This window comes from Acipenser ruthenus, chromosome 6 (assembly GCF_902713425.1).
Source record: "Acipenser ruthenus chromosome 6, fAciRut3.2 maternal haplotype, whole genome shotgun sequence".
Lineage (NCBI taxonomy): Eukaryota > Metazoa > Chordata > Actinopteri > Acipenseriformes > Acipenseridae > Acipenser > Acipenser ruthenus.
In genome coordinates, this window is record NC_081194.1 from 6480191 (window position 1) to 6504267 (window position 24077).

A 24077-nucleotide genomic window follows, 5' to 3' on the forward strand; every position below is an offset into this window, starting at 1 on the left:
TAAATGGGATTTGAATGACATCAGTCAATGGGGATACATGACATTTCCTATTAATTTATGTTTACTGTGTTTTTATTTTTTTTAACTGAAGCATTAGATCACTTGGTATAACATGGGCAGCAAAATTAGACATGTTTCAAAACTGTAAGTATGGACGGTATTACTGTACGTTAGGCTCACCCTTCCCACGATCAGAGCATGTGTGCAAAAATGAGGGGCTCATAATGCTGTCTTACAGATGAGTACCTAGAACAGTATTTTACCATGACAGTACAGTTCAAGGTGATAAAACAAAAGCTGTGCTACATAGCGTGCATTCTTGTTTTGTTTGCAGAGCTTTCCAAGCACGGCTGAGTGAAGCAAACCTGAAATGAATCAATGAACTTCAAAGAACAACGAGACGGGAATTGTGTGATCTTAATATACATGCCTGCACAGTTTATTTACAGTTTCCTTCTGGCTGGAAAAAGAGAAATGAATGACAGAACCTGCCGTATGCTTGCTGGTGTTGCCAACTTTTTCAGGAAACTACTAACAGAACCTGGAGCCTCTTGTAAAAGCAAATGGAGTTTAAAACTATTCCACCTTTGCACTCAAGACAAGCGTTTGATTCCTGTCCAAATGGATGAAAATGCATCTGGGCAAAGCTCAATAATGCCTGGATAACAAAAAGAGTAGATACTGTTTGGCACAGTACCCATGCTACAGTAGGCTTTGAACAGTCTCAGAGTAACCTTGCCATGAACTGTCTATAGGTTAAAGGTTAAAGTTTAATGCTGAGTGATGGGAGGGATTGTTCCATTTTATAAGTCAAAGCACACCGATCTCCAAAACAATCCCTTGTTTGATATACAGACAACATCATGGGACTTGTTCAAGAAAACATTTAGCAACACTTTGAGTTTTACAAGCTGAAGCCACTGGGAAGAATTGATTCATTTTGTAAATTGTGACTTAAATAGGTTTCTTCTGCCCCCTTGTGGTCACAACTATTGTTTTACAAATAAGCAAATGCAGTCTCAAAAACAGAAGTTCAACTGCAATACATTTTGTTTTATTTTTTATGTAAGTATTCTAAACTGTTCTAAACCAGCAAGACAGTTTATAGTAAAGAAATACATACAAGACGTACACATATCATCTGACTCAATATGAATGTACAACAGGTGTAAAAAACACATACAAAATTCTAATCAAATTATGTCTGATGTATGTATGTTTAATACAAGCACATTTATATATTTATCTAAAAGTGTTTTGCAAAAGGATAGACCCTTGAAAGATAGTATCTTATTTACCTTACATGGATCACTCCATCTCCATTTAAAATACACATTTTCATTTCTTAAAACAATACATACAAATATAAAACCATAAATTAACAATGCCATGCTGGATCCTATGGATATTTACATACAGTTGGTGGATTGTCTGCATATTTGGTATTATCATCTGCTGTTACTTGTTAGGCAGGCTTTTGAAGATCTAAATTAAAAACACATCCAACAAGTGTGCACTGTATCTTTTTACATAAATAGGGTTCACCAGCCATCTAAAAAAAAAATCTGTTTCTCCCCAATTCTGCCCCTCAAGATATTACATTTGTTTTATTTTCTGTATTAAAAAGAAAAATGATCATTTAACAACAATACAGAGAAATGGTTCTACAAATCACAACCATATCAGTTTACTCAGCAAAACCGTTTTGCTATCGCCACTTGCCTAACAAAGCACTCAGCATTGCTCAAATTGCAAGTTAATTTAAAAACAGAACGACATCCATTTCCCAAAGGCCCGGTTCAAAACAAGCTCTCAGGCCATTAGCAGCAGCACACCAGGTCCACTTCAGAAAAAAATGGTCTAAATCAGCAGTCAGGAACTGAGCTCACCTTCTTCATCTTCCTCATCCTCATTCATCTTTTCTGAGGTGACTCTCAGATTAAACTCCCGACCGTATTTGGTCTTCCCTTTATTGAGGATCATCAAGTCATTTTCATCCAGCTTCCACTGGAGCAGCCCAACCTCCTGTAGCGCGGAGAGATCAGAGACCAGTTTACCGAGATCTCTTATAAGATGCGGTTCAGGATCCAGTTCCTCTTTACTACTGAGATCCACAAACTCCAGTCTCCTCAGCATCTCCATTGCACCGAGGAATGAATGCCAGCCTTTACTGGAAACACAGTTGTCTGCCAGGTCCAGATGCTGAAGATCTTTAAAACCTCCCTTCTTTATTGAGGAAGCTTAGGAGAATAAAAGACAAATGGAAAATAAGAATTATAATAATTTGCGTTTTAGTAAAAAAAAAGAAAAATGAAATTCCAATATTTCTAACAGAACTTCATTAAATATTGTATTGTGCACAACCAAGCCGATGCCAATTTGACATTGATTTTCTGCAATGTGTTGTAAAAAAAAGCAGTATGGTAGGGGGTATGAGTAATAGGGCTCATTGAGGACAGTACAGCACTTCATGCAATATTCTGGTCCAGCTCATCAAAATAAGAGGCATACAAACATGAACACCTGAATTAATAAAATTGCAACATGGATAAATAAATGTGAATAAATAAAGTAAAAACTTCATACCAAATATTCTCTATGTTCATGTTATAATTTATACATTTAGAACTGCGATGATCAATAGCACTCAAACAAACGGCGAATCAGACACACACAGTGACAGACTTCAGGTATCTCAATTCTTCAAAAGGCACACTGTAGAAGGACATTCAGAAGTGTAGCACAGAAACAAAGACATGAGAAGGTTTTAGGAGTGCCGTTTACAATGAGGACTTAAGCTGTCTTTTCAATGAACAGAGAAAAACAACAGTTTTTATTGCAGGCTGATTTGAAGAACTGCATCAAACTCACTTCAGAGGTGACTGAAGACTGATTGCAACCAGACTCTCTCTGGGCCTTCAGTCATGGATCCTTTGTATAGGATAATCCAAGCTTGGCTGGGACCAGATATCTAAATCAGACTTTAAATGCAGCACAGGGCATAGCAGTGCTCCACAAGGTTTATTGTTTTGACCCACTCGAAATCCAAATGTTTTACTCCCCTAAAGATCCATTCTATCATAAAAAGGAGACACATTAGATAACTGCACTGCTTACTGTATATGGTTTAGTGAGTCATAAACAAATTATATTCATTAATATCATTAAATTATATTACATTGTTATAGGTTGAATTTAAAATGAAGCTCATTTGTATGCCTTGCCTATGTAAATCATGGTTGAAAGACTTACTTAAGAGCTCAATGTTTTCATCTGTGATACACCACTTTTGCAGTCCAAGTTTTCTTAGCCCTGGCAGCTGTTCCAGGAGCTTTATCAAACAGTCCTTCACATTCTTTCCCCATGGCAGCATCAGAGTGTGTAGGCTGTGCAGATTTCTTAATCCATCAACTAAAAATGCAAATCAGATCATGCATACTTTAGCTTGCTTTTCAGTATTCAAAATATTTTCTCAATGTAAAATATTACACTTATCTTACCTAGCCCTCCGACACAATCACTTGCATATTCCTCCAGGTGATTTTCAGATAAATCGAGCACTTGAAGCTTTTGAAGGTTTGTCAGATTTTGAACTGCACAAACAATTAGACACAGCATTTACTGAGAATTCTATTGATGACGGTATCAAAATTAAACAAGTGGCTTTTTGAAATGGTGTGCAGGATAAATAGTAATATTTGTAATAGTGACATCTTTAGCATTCTGTTGATCTAAAGATAAAAAAAAAAAAAAAAAAAAAAATGACGACTTGGTAAAATGATGCTCCATAAATGTAATTTTTTGTTACATTGAATACAGTATGAATAAGATGCAACTGTAAGTGACAGATTTATAACACAATATTGTCTTTATAGAAAAAGGTCCTGCAATAACAACAGCACAAACTAATATCACCAAGATCACAAGGCAGATACTTCCCTGTAGAACCTGATTCTCTACTTAAATACTGTAATAAAGAGGATTGTAATCTTCAGATTATATTTTTTAGAACCTGTGTGGCTCAGTTATGTATGTGACAAAGCGTATAGCTGTGGAAAACAAATTCGACTCCCAAAACGCATTGAGGAATACTAACCCAGAACTGTGACAGCCTCCTTAGTTAGGCAACAATCAACAAGTTCCAGCACTTCAAGTCTGCATCCAGCACTGGTTGCTGCTTCAATAACAGAAATAAGGCCGTTTCCAGTTCCTGTCAGCTGAGACAAGTGCAGCACAGTGAGCATTTTCAAATGCTTCATACCCTCAGCTGTTTAGAAAAGATAAATAGGTCAGTGATGGATTCACTTCATTCATGTTTTATACACTTCTTTCAAACTGTTGTGTCACTTTGATAACATGCGTACTGGCTTGTCTAAACCCCAGTGACAGAAAAGCAGTCTACAAAGATGACCACCCATAATGTTAAAAACCCAATCTTAATTTTGAGTGATACAGTCTACCAAGTCTCTGCCAATGCTGCAGTTATGCAATTATAAACACTTGTTTAAGAGGAAGTTTTTAGCGTGGCAACACCCTTAAGCAGGAAGGGTTATAAACTGTTCCACAATCAAAAGATGTCAACGCTTACGGTATCTATGTGTTATTTGCTGTTACTTCCTTGTACAAAATGTTTTATTATTGTAGTTTCATTTCACAATCCAACTCTGCATCATTTATTATGGAAATCTAAAGTGTGTAGCTCCTTTATCTAATTCATCCTGCGCTGTTATACTGCTGCTTCCCAACAAAATAGAGGACATTTACCCAGTTGTTTAACATCGGATTCAGCCATCTTTATGTTGTTTAAGGTCAGCTTCTTAATGTTTTGTAGGTTTTGTATACGGTCAATAAATCCACCTGTAATGTTTTAAATGCAGACAAATATGATAACAATGAAACGCAGTACATACACAAACAATTCAATACTGTTTAGTAGCATAGTAAAAAGCATCACGTTTTGTTCTCACAAAACAGCTTTATATTGTATGTAGCCTAATCGAAAGTGAAACTGGATCATGTAAATGTATGTAAACTTAAGCAACAAAACCCAAATTTCATAATCCACAACTGTGTGTTACAACACAGTACATACACTCAAATATGACTAAAAACTGAAAGTATGAACAAGGTTTAAACTACCCAGTTCTGTTTGCTGTATTTCATGAGTCATGACACCTGTGTTTTTATTTTAAACTTACTTCATTCTGGGAATACTATAATGACGATTGTGCTCTTTATTTGAAATAGACTTCATTCTGAGAATGCTATAATTAAACTGAACAGCATCCTTAGGCAAAGAAAAAAATATTTTCACTTCTAGCTTAACTTACTATTGTTACTGTCAAAGAGAAACCAACAATTCTGAATGCTGAGGCCAGCACACAAATGGAACAGATCTTAACAGGCATAATATTTTAACCAAATGACATGCTTTGAAAACCTATCCAAAAAATGAGCAATAAAGAATAATTTTAAAGTGGAGGATGTCTTAACTGGCTCTGAATACACATTGAGACCTGTGGCAATCAAATAATACAAAAAAAAAAAAAACTGTAGATAAATACCCTCTAATCTTTCAGTCTGCAAGTCGCTGATGTATAAAGTTTTCAAATGCTTCATCAAAACAACCTGCTGTTCATCTGCTAATGTTAGAGGTGTTGCTTCAATGACAAGCTCATGTATGTTCTGTTCACACCGTTTAAGAATGTCCTGCAGCTTCCCACTTATACCACTGCTTCTGGTAATGTGAAGCCTAAGGCTCAAGGCAGAGGAGCAGATTTTACCTAAAGAAATCCTATCTTTTCTAGGTAACATTTGGAAGTCCTTCAATGAGACTTGCATGGTGTTAATGCTGTGACTCCAGTCATAAAAAAGAGGCACTGCCTGCTCTGGAATGAAAGCCTTTTTTTTGTCAAGGGTCCCAATTTTGGGGCTTATATTTGTCCCAAACAACTCCAGTGTGATGAGACTCAATGCTTCTAAGCAGTTGGGCAGATATTTAAAGAAGTCAAACAGGTATGAAGGGATGCTCTGATTGCTGATGTGCAGCCTTTTGTTGCGAAAGAACACTTCAAAATCCTCACTCAATTCAGATTCTGAGTGGCTTTCAGAAAAGAAGTTCAGGGCACAGACCACAAAACGGTCCATGTTCATTTCCTGGAGCTTTTGAAGTTCTTCCAAGTTCTGAGGATCTATGGCCTCCTCATTGTCTGATGTCACACTCTGCATGTCACTGATCGGAGATATTCCCATAAGACTTCCATGGTTGTGAATGTTTGCCATGTGCAGGATCACAAGTTTAGCAGCCTTCTTGGAAGATCCACATGTGTACAGCAGTAGATTGTGGTACTTGTTATTAATATCTGAAATATTGTCAATCTGACACAAATATCTGAATCCTTTTTCTACCTCTACTTTTGTGGTGGACGTAAGTAATGCATGCAGTCTTCTGCCTGCTATGTACTCCTGGAATGATTTGTGAAAGAACCGGTACACTGGATTAAGCACATGGGAAGTGTATTTGTTAAGAAGGCCTGCTGCCAATAAGACCTTCTCGTGTTGTTCAGACAACAGATGGCCCAAGGAGAAACTGAACTGTTGCTCAAATATCCCGTTCAGAGCTAAATCCCCACAATTGTTAATGCTCTGGAGGACCAATGAAGCAGAAAGGCCCTGGGTCTTGTATCGGTTCTTCTCGACCATAAGATCATACAGCGTGCAGAAGAGAGCAGTCTGGGTTTTGGGAATGATGTTGGTCTCCCCCATTCGGATGGCACAGGAGATAACAACGAAGAGTGGCGTCTTCATCAGTTCCTGCATGGTGCTTGATTCTTTCAGCTGCAGCAACAGGTCAATGGCCAGCTCTGGCTTCAGGACATTTTCGATGAGGACCTTGGCACCCTCTTCGCTCAGGTCCCCGATTTCTGCAACCGTCTCAGCGATGTTCCTCACCATCTTAACAGTTTCTGTACGAGTAGTCACCACCACCATGTTCTTGAATTTACGCTTCTCCTTGATCAACGACTCCATCTCCGGGCAGTTTTCTGGTTTAAACTCATCATAACCATCCAATAGGAAGAGCACCTCCTCCTTCAGCTTCCACAAGGCTTTTTTAAAGGCTTCCTCCTCTATGTCATAGGGAACCCTCAGCAGCTGCTCGCAAACTGTTTCATATATCCCTCCTTTTGCTCCACTCAAGCTAATGAAAAAGACCAGCCTGAACTTTTTCAAAGCTGGACATTCCCCGGAGGCCCAGAGCGCAGCTACTCTCTTCAGCAGAGTTGTCTTGCCTTTGCCAGCTTCCCCTTCAATGACACTGGGGTTCTTGAACTCACCCAAAAGCTTTGTCAGAGTCACATGCCCCTTCCTGTTATTCATGGTATCCTTTTTCCAAAACACAGCATCTGTGAATGTTGTTTCTAAATCAAAAAGGATGTCTATGTCTTCTCCAAGAGGATGAAACTTTCGAAAACAGGCTGATGTATACAACTCCTTCAGATCCTCAGCTAGCAAGTCTAAGCTATGTTGAGTCGCCTCCTTGGCTGAACCTATTGTGGGAAGAAAACAAACAAAAAAAGTACTTGTGAGACCAACTAGCAAAAGAACATACTTAACATTGATGGCCAACATAGTGTAGAAATCAACTACTCTCTATAATGTACATTTTGAATATGGAACCTGTCCATCAGCCTGATTCTCATCTATAAAGTGTTTAAATAACAAGCATTATAATTAAATATTACAATCTCTATCATCACTTATACAGTATTCGGGTCCTGCAGCATTCACACTATTACTTTGAGTTTATGATTGCTACTGAGTGTAAAAAGTTGAGTAATCATGCCATCCAAATAACAAGTCTTGTTTACACTGGGTGTAAAGCTAGGTTTGTTTTTGTATGAGTTTGAGGCTTTCTGGAATAAAGTGACTGGGCAAAGTGGGCATGGATTTAAGGCAAAATGGGTGTGATGGCTGTGCACTACTTAGGGTAATTATAAACTCTGCTGCAGTTATGGAACTGCCAAAAAACAATAACCTAATCCTAAGTAGTGCACAATAACCTAAGTACATTAACCACTTACATCTCCCTTGCAAGTCCTCATAAAGGTAGTAGTCATGCTGCTTGAGAGATTCAACAAAGCTGCTGATGGCTGACGCTCCCTTTTTCTCAATGATAGTAATCAGTTGTCTGGCAGCCTCCTGTGCCACTTTCTCACAGTATAACAAGTCTCTCTCCTCTGGACCTAAAATGTTTTTGGAATAACAGTCATCCACAATCTGCATGCAGATTGTCTTCCCCATTCTTTGGATAAGATCCACATGTTTTGTCTTGATAAAATCCACTGGCAGAAAAAAAAAAAAAAAATTGAAATATACAATCAGTAAACACTTCAATAAGCTGTGAAAAATAGTATTATTAATATGATTATATTAATAATAATAATAATAATAATAATAATAATAATAATAATAATAATAATAATAATAATAATAATAATTTTGGTTTTGCAATTAACAGATTATGTCTAAATGAGTTCCTTGGTCTCTACCAAAGCACCATATGTGTGTCTATTGAATGTCTACTGAAGTTCTTGTTATTTTTTTCTTCCGATGGCCTCAGATGTTTCATTAATGTGAGACCTGCTTTTCCTAGGTTTTAAATTGATTAATGCTGTTCAGCCCCTTGTACATCAGAAGATATACGCTTCAAGATTGGTTTTAAATTCCTTCTTCAAATGCCTCTCACAGATATGAAAGCAGGCAGAGTTGGTAAGTCTTAAAAACAATGCAAGCAAAGACATCTTTAATGGGTACTTCTGTTATGTATGTGCTTTTAAGTGTTTCCTTTTCCTCCCACAATTATTTAAACTGTTATTATTATTATTATTATTTATTTCTTAGCAGACACCCTTATCCAGGGTGACTTACAATCGTAAGCAAATACATTTCAAGAATCACAGTACAAGTATTAATACAATTAAGAGCAAGATAAATACAATGACTTTGGTTCAAGCAAGTACAAGTGTGACAAAAAACTGTTCACCAAGCTGACCATTTAGTAGCACTGGGTTTTTAGCTTTTCAATACCAGTATATATTATATATATATATATATATATATATATATATATATATATATATATATATATATACACACACAGACGTGCTCAAATTTGTTGGTACCCCTCCACAAAAAACGAAGAATGCACAATTTTCTCTGAAATAACTTGAAACTGACAAAAGTAATTGGCAACCATCAGACTTTGCTTTTGATTTTTTATTCAACATAATATTGTAAATAATAAAACAAATGAAAATGGCATGGACAAAAATGATGGGACCGCTAACCTAATATTTTGTTGCACAACCTTTAGAGGCAATCACTGCAATCAAATGTTTTCTGTAGCTTTCAATGAGACTTCTGCACCCGTTAACAGGTAGTCTGGCCCACTCTTCCTAAGCAAACTGCTCCAGCTGTCTCAGGTTTGATGGGTGCCTTCTCCAGACTGCAAGTTTCAGCTCTTTCCATAGATGTTCACTAGGATTCAGATCAGGACTCATAGAAGGCCACTTCAGAATAGTCCAATGTTTTGTTCTTATCCATTCTTGGGTGCTTTTAGCTGTATGTTTTGGGTCATTATCCTGTTGGAGGACCCATGACCTGCGACTGAGACAGAGCTTTCTGACACTGGGCAGTACGTTTCGCTCCAGAATGCCTTGATAGTCTTGAGATTTCATTGTGCCCTGCACAGATTCAAGGCACCCTGTGCCAGGCGCAGCAAAGCAGCCCCAAAACATAACCGAGCCTCCTCCATGTTTCACTGTAGGTATGGTGTTCTTTTCTTTGAAAGCTTCATTTTTTCGTCTGTGAACATAGAGCTGATGTGACTTGCCAAAAAGCTCCAGTTTTGACTCATCTGTCCAAAGGACATTCTCCCAGAAGGATTGTGGCTTGTCAATATGCATTTTAGCAAATTCCAGTCTGGCTTTTTTATGTTTTTCTGTCAAAAGTGGAGTCCTCCTGGGTCTTCTTCTATGGAGCCCACTTTCGCTCAAAAAGCGACGGATGGTGCGATCAGAAACTGACGTACCTTCACCTTGTAGTTCAGCTTGTATCTCTTTGGGAGTTATCCTTGGTTCTTTTTCTACCATTCGCACTATCCTTCTGTTCAATCTGGGGTCGATTTTCCTCTTGCGGCCGCGCCCAGGGAGGTTGGCTACAGTTCCATGGACCTTAAACTTCTTAATAATATTTGCAACTGTTGTCACAGGAACATCAAGCTGCTTGGAGATGGTCTTGTAGCCTTTACCTTTACCATGCTTGTCTATTATTTTCTTTCTGATTTCCTCAGACAACTCTCTCCTTTGCTTTCTCTGGTCCATGTTCAGTGTGGTGCACACAATGATACCAAACAGCACAGTGACTACTTTTCTCCATTTAAATAGGCTGAATGACTGATTACAAGATTGGAGACATGTGTGATACTAATTAAAGAAACTAATTAGTTTGAAATATCACTATAATCCAATTATTTATTATCTTTTCTAAGGGGTACCAACAAATGTGTCCAGGCCATTTTAGAATATCTTTGTAGAATAAGCAATAATTAATCTCTTTTCACAGCTTCTTTGCTTTATTCTATGACATACCAAAGGCATGCAAGTATACATGATAAAATAGCTTTTAATTTCATCACTTTTCAGGAGGAATGAAGCATTATTTCAATGAACTGTAAGGGTACCAACAAATTTGAGCATGTCTGTATATATATATATATATATATATATATATATATATATATATATATATATATATACACTACCGGTCAAAAGTTTTAGAACACCTCAATTTTTCCAGTTTTTATTGAAATTTACGCATTTTAATGTCTCAATGAAATGAAAGCATAGAACAAATAAACAATTGGAGATAAAAAAGAAATCATGGAATCGTTTTGTTTAACAAAATTTAATCTAAATTTTTGACTCATCAAAGTAGCCACCTTTTGCAGGTATAACAGCCGAACACACTCGTGGCATTCTTTCTACAATGGAAATCAATATTGTTCGGAAAGTTCTTCCCAACACTGTTGCAGAAGTTCCCACAAATGTGTTGCACTTGTAGGTTGCTTTGCTTTCACCCTTCTGTCCAGTTCATCCCAAACCAGCTCGATGGGGTTTAAGTCTGGAGACTGTGCTGGCCATTCCATGATTTGAAGCCTACCGTCTTGTTCTTTTCTTCTAAGGTAGTTCTGACATAGCCTGGAGGTATGTTTTGGGTCATTATCTTGCTGTAGGATGAACCCCTGACCAACTAGGCGTATAACCAGAGGGTATTGCATGGCGCTGCAAAATGCTGTGGTAGCAGTTTTGGTTCAGGGTGCCACTCGCTCTGTGCAAGTCGCCGACTCTGGATCCAGCAAAAGAGCCCCAGACCATCACGCTTCCTCCTCCATGTTTGACAGTTGGTGTCACACACCGAGGAACCATCCTTTCGCCTACTCGATGGCGTACAAAAACCCTGCATGATGAACCGAAGATTCATCGGTCCATAAGACCTTCTTCCAGTCTTCAGTAGTCCACTGGCGGTGCTTCATGGCCCAGGCAAGCCTCTTTTTCTTATTTTGCCATCTTAGCAATGGCTTTCTTACTGCCACTCGACCTGTCAAACCTGCAGCTCGAAGTCTTCTCTTCACAGTTGAAACTGAGACTTGCTTACTTCGACCAGTGTTAAGCTGTGCTTGAAGCTGTTGTCCTGTGAGCCGCCTATCACGCAAGCTGTTGACTCTCAGAAACTTGTCTTCTGATTCTGTTGTGGCTTTGGGTCTGCCAGACCTCTTACTGTCAGAGTTTCCTCCAGTTTCCAAGTGCCTTTTGATGGTGTAGGAAACTGTACTCACTGAAACCTTGGCTTTCTTTGCAATTTCTCTAAAGGAAAGACCTACACTTTTAAGGGTTATAATGGTCTGTCTGTCTTCCTTTGTTAATTGCCTTTTTCTCACCATTATGAGACCAATATACTACTTCCTGCAGTACAATACTGTCCAAATAATGCTTAAGAGGGTGTAGTGAAACAGTCTGTTCCAACACTGCTTTTATACAGACAGAGGGTTTGTAAGTAATCAACAAAAGTTGGGACACCTGTAGGAATTGTTAGCATCAACTTTCAAGGCTTAATTTACTTCCATTGCTGCAGAACAGCTGTAAGTTGTTAACCCATTACTTGTTCCCTGAAAAAGGCCTTTTTGTATAACTCTGAAATGTACATTATTTTTCAGTTTTTGGTAACCTAAACTTTTTTTTTTAACCTCTGGCAGTTTACCGCTTACCTTTGTACCATTTCAGGTTATTCACTGGACTTGAACTGCTTAAATTTCAATAAAAACTGGAAAAATGGGGGTGTTCTAAAACTTTTGACCGGTAGTGTATATATAGATAGATAGATAGATAGATAGATAGATAGATAGATAGATAGATAGATAGATATACAACTCAGTAGTTGTTACTTACTTCTTTAAATCAGATGCATTTCACGAGTGGGTCCCTTTCAAATACAAAGCAAACAAAAACATATTTATCACTCCAAAATTCCACTCGCAACATATATAGAATACCATTGAACTGCAATAACTATGTCGTATATCATGTACTGAACTGGGAATGTTCTTATTTGTAATTGTTTATACTTGGCGATTTGCCTCTAACACATTATACGTTTTTATTATGTCTCAAGAGTTTGGCGACTACAGGACTTTGAACTCTGACCACATTTTTTTTTACTCGAGGTGTATTTGAAAAAACAAAAAAACAAAACCAAAAAAAAACTCGTATTTTGTTAATTTAGTATTACCAAAACTTTTTATTGTAATTAATTTATTTTTTTACATCGTTTGCTTTCTAATACACTTTTTCTGTAGGTCGTTTATAAACAGAACATACTACTTAAAGCGGAGGCAGTTAATAAAAATACAGAACAAATACATAATAATAATAATAATAATAATAATAATAATAATAATAATAATAATAATCACAAACACACCAGTAAATACCGGTACATCAATGTTTAAAATAAAAGTTAGAAAACTTACCAAATACGGAAGTAAGATAATCCACGAACCTGTTCAGAACTGGGGTAAAAGCAAGCTAGCCTGAGTACTGTTACTCCTGCCTTGGTTCCTGTATGTTGCAATTGTGCACGGAAACTTCGTTAACATCTGGACGGTGGAACTGCCGATCTTTAATCATTGTTGCCAAGTCTAACGAGAAAAAAAAAAAAAAAAAAAAAAGTTTTTCTCCGTTGAACTGGTGGGGATATGATGATTCTACAATTCTAATGACGTGGATATCCCTTGACACCAGTCAATCACACAACCCGCGACTCTCAAAAAATTAAAGCAGACGTGGAAACCGTGCCCTTCGGACTTAATGTTTCTCCTGGAAGACATCCAAGAGGAAATGCCTGTTGGACGGTCGAGGGAGGAGCCAGTATGTTTGTAAACAACAAAACCTTAAAAAGCATTTAGCTGGCTTGCAATACATTGCTGTGTATACTGTAGTGAATGCAATTGCAGTTCTATCTACTGTTAGGTTGTTGCGGTAGTATTTACTGTGTTTATGCTAATTGCAATGAAAACGCACTTTAATGCTTCTGTGTTTTCCCTTTCAAACAATAGCAGATACAATAGGATGTTTTTTTACTACAGTATAACACAGTTAACTGCTGTACATTTTGAAATACTGTACTGTTAAACTACAGTGACCACCATTGTAAATACTTCACAATACTAGTGTAACATACATCCTTAAAAATGTAGGATGGTAAATGCTGTAGAATACTATAAACACCTAGTAGTATGACCATCACAGATAGTAGGCGTAATAGTGCACCTTTAGAGCATTGTCTACAGTTTACAATACACTTTACTACTTTTTTATATATATAATATTGTTTAAAATAAAATGTTTATTCTACTAAATACAATTTACCAAAGTAAATACTGTGTCCACTATATATACTACAAGGAGCAATGGCTGTTTTTCTTCATTACTTCCTCTTACAGATTTCTTGATTTGACAGCTTCTTTTTACAGCAATTTCCAGCAACTCGACAACTTCCTCACGTAGTGCATGACCGAATAGATACAAGCATCAGCACCCTTATTACTTAATAGCCACTCTTGCTGACTCCAGCTTCTGCTTTATATTCTTAAAATCCTCAAGTCTTATTTGATTATTTGAGTGGCCCTTTTTAATAAATAAAAGGGTTGTTTTATATCAAACATAATATAAGCAACATAACAATAAATACAATTCAGTTGCAACATATATTTCCTCATATGTCATATTTCATAAATGTTCTTTCATTGTTCTTCAAAGAAGATGATGGTGGACAAGAGACATCAGTAATGTGTTAGCTGTGTGTAATGTGTGTCTTGGATACAGAAGCACCTGTCAAACAAGGGCTTACTATCAGCCCTCTACAAAGATCTTATGTCAAATGAAATAAATACCCACAAAGTCTTAAAATAATTGGTCTTTATTTAAAACGGTTACAAGTGTTTTCACATTGTGCCTTCAATGGTTTTCTTTCCCATTGTGACTGAAACTAACTTGTATATTTTTATGTACAGTATTAAAGAATGCATTCCCAGGATGCCATTTTCCCAAACAAATTGTTAGCTATCAGAGGGACAGCCCAAAAGTGTGTTCTACATACAGCAGGTGTGTCCAGTTTATGATCCAACTAGTGTATGCCTGTTCCGTAAGGCTGCAAGCTGGACTTTCAAACCTTTAATGGAATTCATGGTTAAGAAGGTCTTTAAGTTGCTAGGACTGTTGTGTCACAATTGGGAGCAGGAAATGTGTGAAGCTAAGTATCGTCATTTAGCAGAATCAATGTGTCATACCCTGCAATAAGGAAGATTTCAGCTCTGCAAACAGCCTCATGAACTGTCAACACAAAGGATTTTAACATCTGTGATAAACATACTGTGCATTAACCTTTGTTACACAGCAGTTACAGACACAGTAATGCTGTGGTCTGGCAAGGTGAATTATTTCATTTGTAATGTAAATGTTACAGTATTATTAGAAGTAGTAGTTGTAGTATTTATAGCTGTATATTCACTTTTTATATTTTTTTTTGTGCATTCATTTGGAGGTATTATAAAACAAATGCATATACTACACATATAATATTTTGTGTGACCACAAGTGGTAATCCGAACCACCCTGGATTTGCCACTGAGACACAGCTGTGGTGATTTTATCCCATTCATCTTGGAGAGCAGAATGTAATTTGGTCAGATTCAATGTAAGCAGATTTTGTTTTTTTATTTGTCGATCTAAGATGCCTCATAATTAAGTGGAGTACAGGAAGACAGGATAGAGGGAAGGAAACATTTCTTCACACAGAGAGTGGTGAGGGTATGGAATGGGATGCCTAGTCATGTTATTGAGGCAGAATCACTTGAATCCTTTAAGACCCAACTTGACAAGGTTCTGAGAACAATCAGCTACTCAGAACCGGGAACCTGTTCTTCTTATGTTATCTTTTGGGAATTTCATTAAAATGGATGACCTTCAGCACCCTAAGTACAATCTGGTGTTTTTGGGGGGAGGCCAGAGTATATACTTGCTGCTACTTCAATACAAGAACTGACTAGTTTCACCCATAATTGCAAATCCAAACCCTAAACCAATTAAACATGGAGGCATGCAGAGTGAAAGAATCCCAGTAGGATTCATTTATAGGAGTAACTGTGGTACCATAAAGAAGGTGGTCAGTTCATTCTTCAAAATGTTTACTAGACAATATTTACCTGCTGCTCAATGACTAAACTCCATATAAACTTTACAATTAAAAAACATACTTATCAACAAAGCTGCTGGCTAAATATTCATTCAGTCAATAGGCAATTGTAATGCAGTGCAGCACATGACAGAACAAAACCTCAGACATCCTCCACCATTTATCTGAGGAAGCATAGCAATCTTGAGTGACAGTGTCTGCAATTTAATTAAACTACTATGACAGCTCTTTTTATCAAACACGATTGAAAGCCAACAGTAACACATGATTAATAATTACATTTGTATCTCAAATCAGTAGTGTTTTCATATTTTTTAATTCTTGTCACATCACTTATTCATTAGCTACAGTATGTTTAGTTTATAAATACATTCCATACCCACAGACTTACTGAATTTAAAAGCACACAAGAGTCTGACAAAAGAGGGTGCTAGTGCAACCATCTACGATAGAAGAAGTTCCTATTCAATAGCTCACTGTGAATTTGTTTTGCACTACTTCTATATGGATTCAAGTCTAATAGTGACCTTTTTGAAGCAGAAATTAAATCCACTTCTGATGGTCTTGAAGAGTTTGGGCACCGCGGATGTTACTTTACCAGGTTTGAAGTTCAATCGTCTAACAAGGCCTCATGGCCTGTTAAAAAGCCAGAGTAGACTGATGAAAGCAACCCCCTGCAAGGTCCTAGGTGCCATTTATGAGTATGGCCTGAAAAGCAGGTAATTCAGTAGGTAATCATCGACAGCATGAGCAACCAAACTTTTACCATACTGTACAGCCTCCGACACTACTGTACTAGCCTCATACCAGAATTAGTATGTAGGAACAAGCACTTGGGTTCCTAAGAAATCTCACATTAACCCACAGACTTTGTCAGGTTTTATCAGAACATGCTACAGATGCTACTGTTATTATCCTTGGCATGCATTGTGCTGCGTGAATCAAAGATGAGTATCGGGGGCTCCTGGTTTTTCAGAAAGGCAGATCCTTAGTTTGTTGCCACTTCTTGCAGAATATTTTGTAGGGATGCAGACTGTGGCACGTCTCATTTCCTGCAAAATAGTTTTTCATTAAGTATATGGAAAACTACAAAGCGGTATGCAATTCAATATATTAAAGTAACATTATTCAGCAGCTTTCACTTGACTTTATGAAGTAAAGTTAGTTAATTCTATAGGGTAATGGAAAACTTTTGGCCTTTGCTGTAAGTTTTGTCATATCAAAACTGTTGTTTCTTTAAATGGAATATAAAGGCAAGATATGACTGGAAGGGGAATGCAAATACAAAGATCTGATCAATAACATAAGCGAGGAAGTTATGAAAATGAAAAGCCTACTTATTGGAGGAGTTCCAAAGAGTTTTAACACATTAACCACCTCCATTTAGTTTCAATGATAGTATTTGGATCTGTTTTTTTTTGCTTTTTTTATTTTTTATAAATGAGGCACATAAAGATCTTACAAGTTTTTAATTAAGTGGTTTAAACGCCATGCATGTATATTAGGACCTGAACCACTTAGATGTGTAATGCTATGCACATGAACTATATTCCAGCATATAAATACAATTAAGCATACAAAAGTGTGTGCAACATAATTCCAATGATTCTTTTTTGTACCTTAGGACATTTCGTTTTTCCAGTTGAAAGACTCTGCTTTGAATCTTGACTGCTTTCCACAAACAGGTATGGGATCGGTAATACTTGCGCAGGACTTCTTATCTGAAAAGGACAAAGACATATATCCACAGGATATCAAATATTCTGTACTAGCTGCAACACATATTAAAAACTTCTTACCCAAGCAGTTTTGAGGCGAAGTTTAAATGCAATACACCATTTCCAATTTCATTTATATATGGGGGCTCTCCTGAACTTGGTTCTTTATTGTTAGAATCAATATTTTAAAAAAATGACCTTTAACAAGTATTGTATTATTTTTGCTAAGAAAACCTCATAGACAATATCATAATTAGATAATTTTGTAAATTCAATATTTCCAAGTTTATTGAGCATAATCTTTTACGATTGGCAGCTTAGGTCATTGACTTGAACTGGTTTATTTATCATTCAGTACAGTACTAATTCTGTTTTCCACATGCTTTGAAATTGGCAACGTTTTTCCTACTATTATTCTGCATCTCACACACTTCTTAAGGAACGACATGTTGTTTATAACTCTCACTGCCACATGTAGGACAGCTTGTGGTATTATTTATTTACTTATTTTCCCCAGAATAGTAGCTCATTTGATCTCCATTGCTCTTATTTGATGCAACAGTTATTGTTTTATTCCAATAATTATGCTTTCAGGTCTCAACATGTGTAACGTGAGTAAAAACTAAACCAGGTTCTCTTTGGGCACAGAGCTGCTCTGGCTTAGAATGGCCACCCAATCGTATAAAAAAACCTGCCTACAGTCTTTATTTGTTTGATTATATGATCAAAACATAGTTAAAAGCCACATGTAATTGTTTCATTTAGTTCTTACTGTTTTCTACAACTAATATTGTTTTTTGAACGGTTAACGTATTGTTGGATATGTAACGCACCTGTAACTAGAAATTAAATGTTGAACTCTGATCCCTCTTGTGATCTCCCCTAGACACCGTTGTAAAAAGAGATTATTCATCTCATCTGTTTTTTTTTTTTTTTCCAGGTTAAATATTTTTAAATAAATATCCCCCTCACTTACCCTGTACACAGGAAGAGACTTGAAAATTCCCCCTGCCTCTCCATCCCCTGAAGTGTACATTTCCAAATTACTTTTCTTCAAAGAATGCAACTGCGTCATTTAAAAAAAAAAAAAAAAAAATCTATTTTCTCATGTTATTTTGTTCTACGCTAGATTAGTTTTACAAGAAATAATAAGACACCAGGAAGAAACAGTTTGGGTTGGTATGATCTATAGTTGCATACTATATCCCAGTATACTGTATAATCACATTATTAAAAAAAACATAAGCAAAGAACCTAAATATCTAACACATGCAAAGGGAGACAAGTGATTATGCTGCTAATGCTTGTAAGAGGTAAGAAAATAGTTAGAACTGCTTTAAATGAATGACACTCCAAAGTGCAGATACTGTACTATGAAGGCTTTTAACAATGTCAATGCAAATGAGATTTGGGTTTATCAGGTTAATATCCTTAAGGAATAGAAAGAAGACAAGCGCTGAATTGACAAAAGAACTGGCAGAAGGCACAGGTGTCGCTGTCCATCAAATTAACAGTACAAAGGTCACTCTTGAAATCAGGACTTAAAGGATGTGTTGCAGTAAGAATACCTCTATTAAGAAAGGGGAACAAGACTAAAAGACTAAAATATGCACAATAACACAGAAATTGGACGATGGAACAATGGTCAAAGGTGCTTTGGATGGATGCTCGTCTTCTTTCTATTCCTTAAGGATATTATCTTCAAGTATTGCTCATCCTTGTTTTTGGGTCTTCCAGTCCTGGGTTTGTCAATTACAGATTATGTTTCTCTGTACTTGTTGATTATGCTTTGGATACCACACCTTGAAAATCGAGTGATGAAAGCTATTTCACTCAATGTTTTTCCTTCTTTATGCAAGTCAAGGTTGTTATAATAATAGAAAACACTAGTGGAGGCTTTCAATAAATTGTCGATGCTCATAATGCATCAGAGTAGAAAAATGCAACATGTCTAAGACTTTTGCACAACAGTGTACATTTACAACATATTCAACTGATATTATGTATAGTTCTCTACTGGCAGCCCACAGCTTAGCTCTGAGCATTGTCTCTTCTTGACTGATAACTAAGATTGGCGCTATTATATTTGAAGCATAAAAAGTTATAATTTTTACCTTTGGTAAAGCCAGGTGTTTAAAGAATTTTACATCCTTGTCTGCAACTTGTGGCTTAGAAATCTGCTGCTTCTTTTTGTACACTGGCCTAGAGGCAACACAAAGAAATAACCCAACAAATAAATACACACATAAATAGAACAGAACAGATATTACACATCCACATTTCATAGCTATGAAACGTCCTTCTCTATTCATGAGAATAACAATGGAACCTGAACTGAAAAAAGGCAATAGCACTTTTCTCCCAGGTTCTTAGTCTTATAATGTATGCATTTTTCTAAAAATAATAAATTAAAAAAAGCTGTCATGGTCAACATTAATTGCCACCCTTGGCAGTCTCTCAGAGAGAGTTAGAGGATGAATATACACAGAGACTGAACTCTTTCCCAATCCGCAGAGGGTAGTGTCCACGGAGCAAAGAAATCGTCAATGCATTATGGGTAAGATGATCCTGTAGTTGACCTCACTTGCTCCGTGGAATTATAGTAGGTTTCATTTTCAGGGTTATCTAAACTAATGTACAATTCTTTCTACAATAATCATGGAGTTATATGTGAAAAAGCAACCAGCACACACTCATACTGTACATTCCCCACACTGGTCTATAGGTAAAAAATCTGTATAAAATCTTCTGTTTACAAGAACATGCCCAAATGCAATCTGAATGGTAGTCTATGATAAAGGCTTAGAGAAGATTTGTGAGAACACAAGACCGTTATTATAATGATAATAATAATACCAATTTGACCTACATCATAGTATATGAAATTTAACAGCACAACAGCATAACATAATTGAACCGGTACACTGCCTCAATAATGGCACTTAGCAGAACACTGAATTAATTCACAGGATGTGGATGACAAACACAATCCCACTGAGCAGACCAGCAGTTCACATGTCAGTGGTAAAAGTCTGTAGCATTACATTGCTTAATTGTGTGTATGTTAAAGTTGCATATTTGAAACAGTGTGAGGCTAAATTAAAATAATAATAATAAAAAAAATCTTACAAATCTTTTCAGTAGAAAATAATCTCTTCAGCACTTTTCCAAATTAAAATGAAACATCATTTGAATAGTTCTAAATTAAATACCATTTAAGTACTTAAGTTGCATTTTCTTTTGTATAAATAAAACCCAACAGCTGCCAGAAAATCTGCCAGACAGCTCATTTGTTGAGCCCAACCCCTGTATTTGGAATGAATTCTTTATCGATGCAGTTCTTTACCTTTCCCAGTTCAGAATCAGGGGGTAAACATACTCCTGCTGTTTCTTCTTAACCAGGGATTTCCCCCTGGTTTTGACTTCCAGTGGATGTTGACTGACATCACAAGGCAAAGTAAACTCAAGAGGCTTTCTTAACTGCCACACTCTATGCTGGCCAAAGTATCCAATATAATGACCTTTCGGAGCATACCAAACCCTGTAAAAAGATTAAATAAGAAGAACTGAAATTAACAGCTGGTGAAAAACATCACAAAAAATATATAAATAAATAAATACAATAAAAAGACCCTGAATCTGTATCCTGTAGTGGCACAAAACATACAAAAGTCACTTTGTGCCATGTGGGAGGGTGCAGGGTTTCACTGAACACACGGGAGACAGAAAGTTTCTTTGACTCTGAGACCACCTCACCGACGTCCAATTTTTATTTAATACACAAGGGGGCACCATTGTACCGTGGACAAACAATACCAACAATGGTAAGGTTTATTTCCACGGCAGCTTGCTGAAAAATACCAACAATGATACGTTTCTTGTGTCCGGCAGTTTATCGTGCACAAGCAGGTGCTGAAAAGAATATTCAAAACAGAAGGCAAAAGGAAAAAGGAAAATAAAACACAATAACAAAACTACAAACAAAAGGTGCTGCTTCTTGCAGCGTCCTGCAGCCTCTGTTATCCGGTGCGGCTCGGGTTTCAGTTATGCTTTGCTGTTTCCTCACTATCACTCAAGGGGTTGCCCAGACTTTCCCAACTAAACTGCCAACGTCCCACTGGGGTACGTAAATAATTATTTACGATGGCTGCCTTCCTCCACCGGGCATTCCTGTTCTGTTTAACCCAGCTCCCGCTGTCGTTTTTCCTACAAGAGCAAGTGAAGGAACAGCAAAGAACAACCCCCCCCCCCAGACCTGCCTCCCGACCACAAGAGAGGGAGACACGACACACCCTCACCCAACCTCTCTGTGTCATTGGCATGATTGACAGGCGGATCCCACTGGGCTCGCAACCACCCCCTGCAGGATCATGCATGCGCCTGATAGCCAGCACAGGTCTCCCCTATCACGTGCCAGTTCAGGAAACGTTCAGGGAAAAGAAAGTCTCCTCTCGTTATTCCTTCATCATCTGTTCTCTTTATCTGTGCCTATTCTTTAGGATGCTACTAAGTATTATGATAGGGTAATGATGTGTCATCGGTCCCCAAGCTCTTTATTCTAATTCTGATTCTAATTTAGGCATTACCACCAGTCCCTGACGTCCCACAAATAAACAGTTAAAAAAACCGAAAGGTTTCTTCCATATGTCTTTGAAATGCACATCTGTGATTGTTAAGATTTGCCTTTTGAAAAAGTAATATTAACATTAACATTACAATTCTTCCAGCGACCACTGAGAATAGTATTATTATTACTGATGTTTACACTGTATTTTCAAATTTAGGAATCAATTTTCCAGCGTTTCACAGGTTTTCTAGTTAATTCACAATATGTCATATCTGTGTTATGCAATCACTGCAATGGTGGTTACACAAAAATCTCTGTCTCTGGTGAGAGAGCTGAAAATTGTCGGTTTTCATTGTTGATATTGTTAAACGCTTACCATATAAAAAAAATATCACTTCCCTACTTTTGTGCTTCTATTACAGTACTTGCTGAACTATTATGTCCACTGCTACAATCCATCATTACAGCATATTGACTGATTGATTTATACAAATCCTATAGGTCTTTTACATTACCAGAGCCCAATGTTAATGCATAGGGCTGGAATTCACCCATGAAAAATTGTGATAAATATAGCGATAAGAAAAGAAAATAATAAAACTCGGTGACAAATGTTATGACTATTAAGTCTTTCATAGCATCTTAAAGCCACCACAATTTGCACAGGGCACCAGAAATAAGGCAGTGGTGCTGACTCGTGACTACATCTCCAGCTCTAACTCATGCCCTGCAGCATTGCTAAGACTTCCAAAGCAGGAGGGTCAGCCTGACAAATCTTTAGCTTCTTCCCAGGAGGCAGGCTGCTGCAGGACCCTTAGTCCATAAAACGATGGCACCGGACCCTCCAGAAACAGCTTGCCAACATGTTCAAGCTCCATCTCCATCTTGGAAGCATGTGAATAATTCAGCACCATGGACAGGCCAGAGTAGAACAGGCTCCTTCCAGCATGACCCCCCCCCCCCCCCCCCCCCCTCACAATGACTGCCTTCAGCAAACGGCATCATTTTAAAAGGAGGAACCCTTTCAGGTGGATGTAACAATTACCAAGCTCCAGTAAAGCCAAGAATAGGATGTGCATGGAGACTAAACTATTATTGAGCCCAATTATTGTATTAGTTGGTATGCAGTACTAATACAGCTATCAGCATGATGTCCTCTTGCACTGAAATGGTACAGATATAACACAACACTTCATAATAAAAGTAAGTTGGTCGGCAGTATTAATTCCCCAGACAAAGAAACCAGTGTCAATTGTTCGTTTCAGCTGCTTTGTATTCCATTTTATGAACCAGTAAAATGTCGGCACAAAAAAAAGTCTCTGGAACAGTAGAGACTGCAGCTATAGTACTAAATAAACACTGGCAGCGGTAAGTACACATTGAATTTACAGATATAGTATGTCCTTTTCCAGAAGAACACAGTTTTGTATCATTCAGAAAACAATCAGCTCAAGTAATATTGAGGGACTACCGTAGGAACGGTGAAGATCATTTTAGTTTCAACAAGTCCAAGATGTACTGGACTTTCTTCTACATTGATGGAATTCAATGAGCCCAAAAACAATTAAAAAATAAAATAAAAATAATAATTTTTTATATATATATATATATATATATAGACACACACACACACACACACTTTGGCTCACAGCACTAGGACGTCACATTTTGATTCTGTGTTTTCTGGAGGAGGATGACACAGGAGTGGCATTAACATCATCAGGTTCTATTTGAGATAACATGCTTTCACAAGATATAATGTACTTTGAAGTGCCTAATGGCATCATTCTACACAGATTTCTACTGCTGCTCCAAACTCACTTTTACGCTTGGTTATTTCTGAAGGAGGTGTGAATGGGGTTGGGTTGGAGCTATAACGAGTATGCCTATGGATTGCCAGGGTCAGTGAATATTCCAAACCTGTAATTCCCTCTGATGCTTTAGAAACCCATTCCTTATTGCAAGTTCTCTTATTTTTGTTA

General features: G+C 37.2%; 2 protein-coding genes across 3 annotated transcripts in view; both read right to left on the minus strand.

The window, feature by feature from the left end:
* Positions 1-1348: 1348 nt before the first annotated feature.
* On the minus strand, positions 1349-13415 carry LOC117410620 (NLR family CARD domain-containing protein 4-like). Of its 2 annotated transcripts, XM_034017297.3 has the most exons (9): positions 13088-13415; positions 12507-12540; positions 8082-8342; positions 5565-7547; positions 4765-4857; positions 4097-4267; positions 3501-3593; positions 3253-3411; positions 1349-2240 (listed from the first exon to the last, which is right to left on the minus strand). In XM_034017297.3, coding segments are annotated over exons 2-9 (3129 nt in total). In that variant the 5' UTR covers positions 12508-12540; positions 13088-13415; the 3' UTR covers positions 1349-1872. The 2 variants fall into 2 exon arrangements, with proteins under 2 accessions (XP_033873188.3, XP_058880840.1); XM_059024857.1 differs by lacking the exons at positions 1349-2240; positions 3253-3411; positions 3501-3593 and adding an exon at positions 3600-3731.
* A 1102-nt stretch (positions 13416-14517) lies between these two features.
* The window catches only part of LOC117411280 (WD repeat-containing protein 64-like), a 59221-nt gene continuing 49661 nt past the window's right edge, over positions 14518-24077 (minus strand). The window contains exons 27-31 of the mRNA XM_059025928.1: positions 20875-21069; positions 19643-19730; positions 18505-18594; positions 17430-17531; positions 14518-16862 (exon numbers count right to left, since the gene is read on the minus strand). Coding sequence (XP_058881911.1) covers positions 16752-16862; positions 17430-17531; positions 18505-18594; positions 19643-19730; positions 20875-21069 — 586 coding nt within the window. The 3' untranslated portion in view covers positions 14518-16751. The remainder of the gene's footprint in view (positions 16863-17429; positions 17532-18504; positions 18595-19642; positions 19731-20874; positions 21070-24077) is intronic.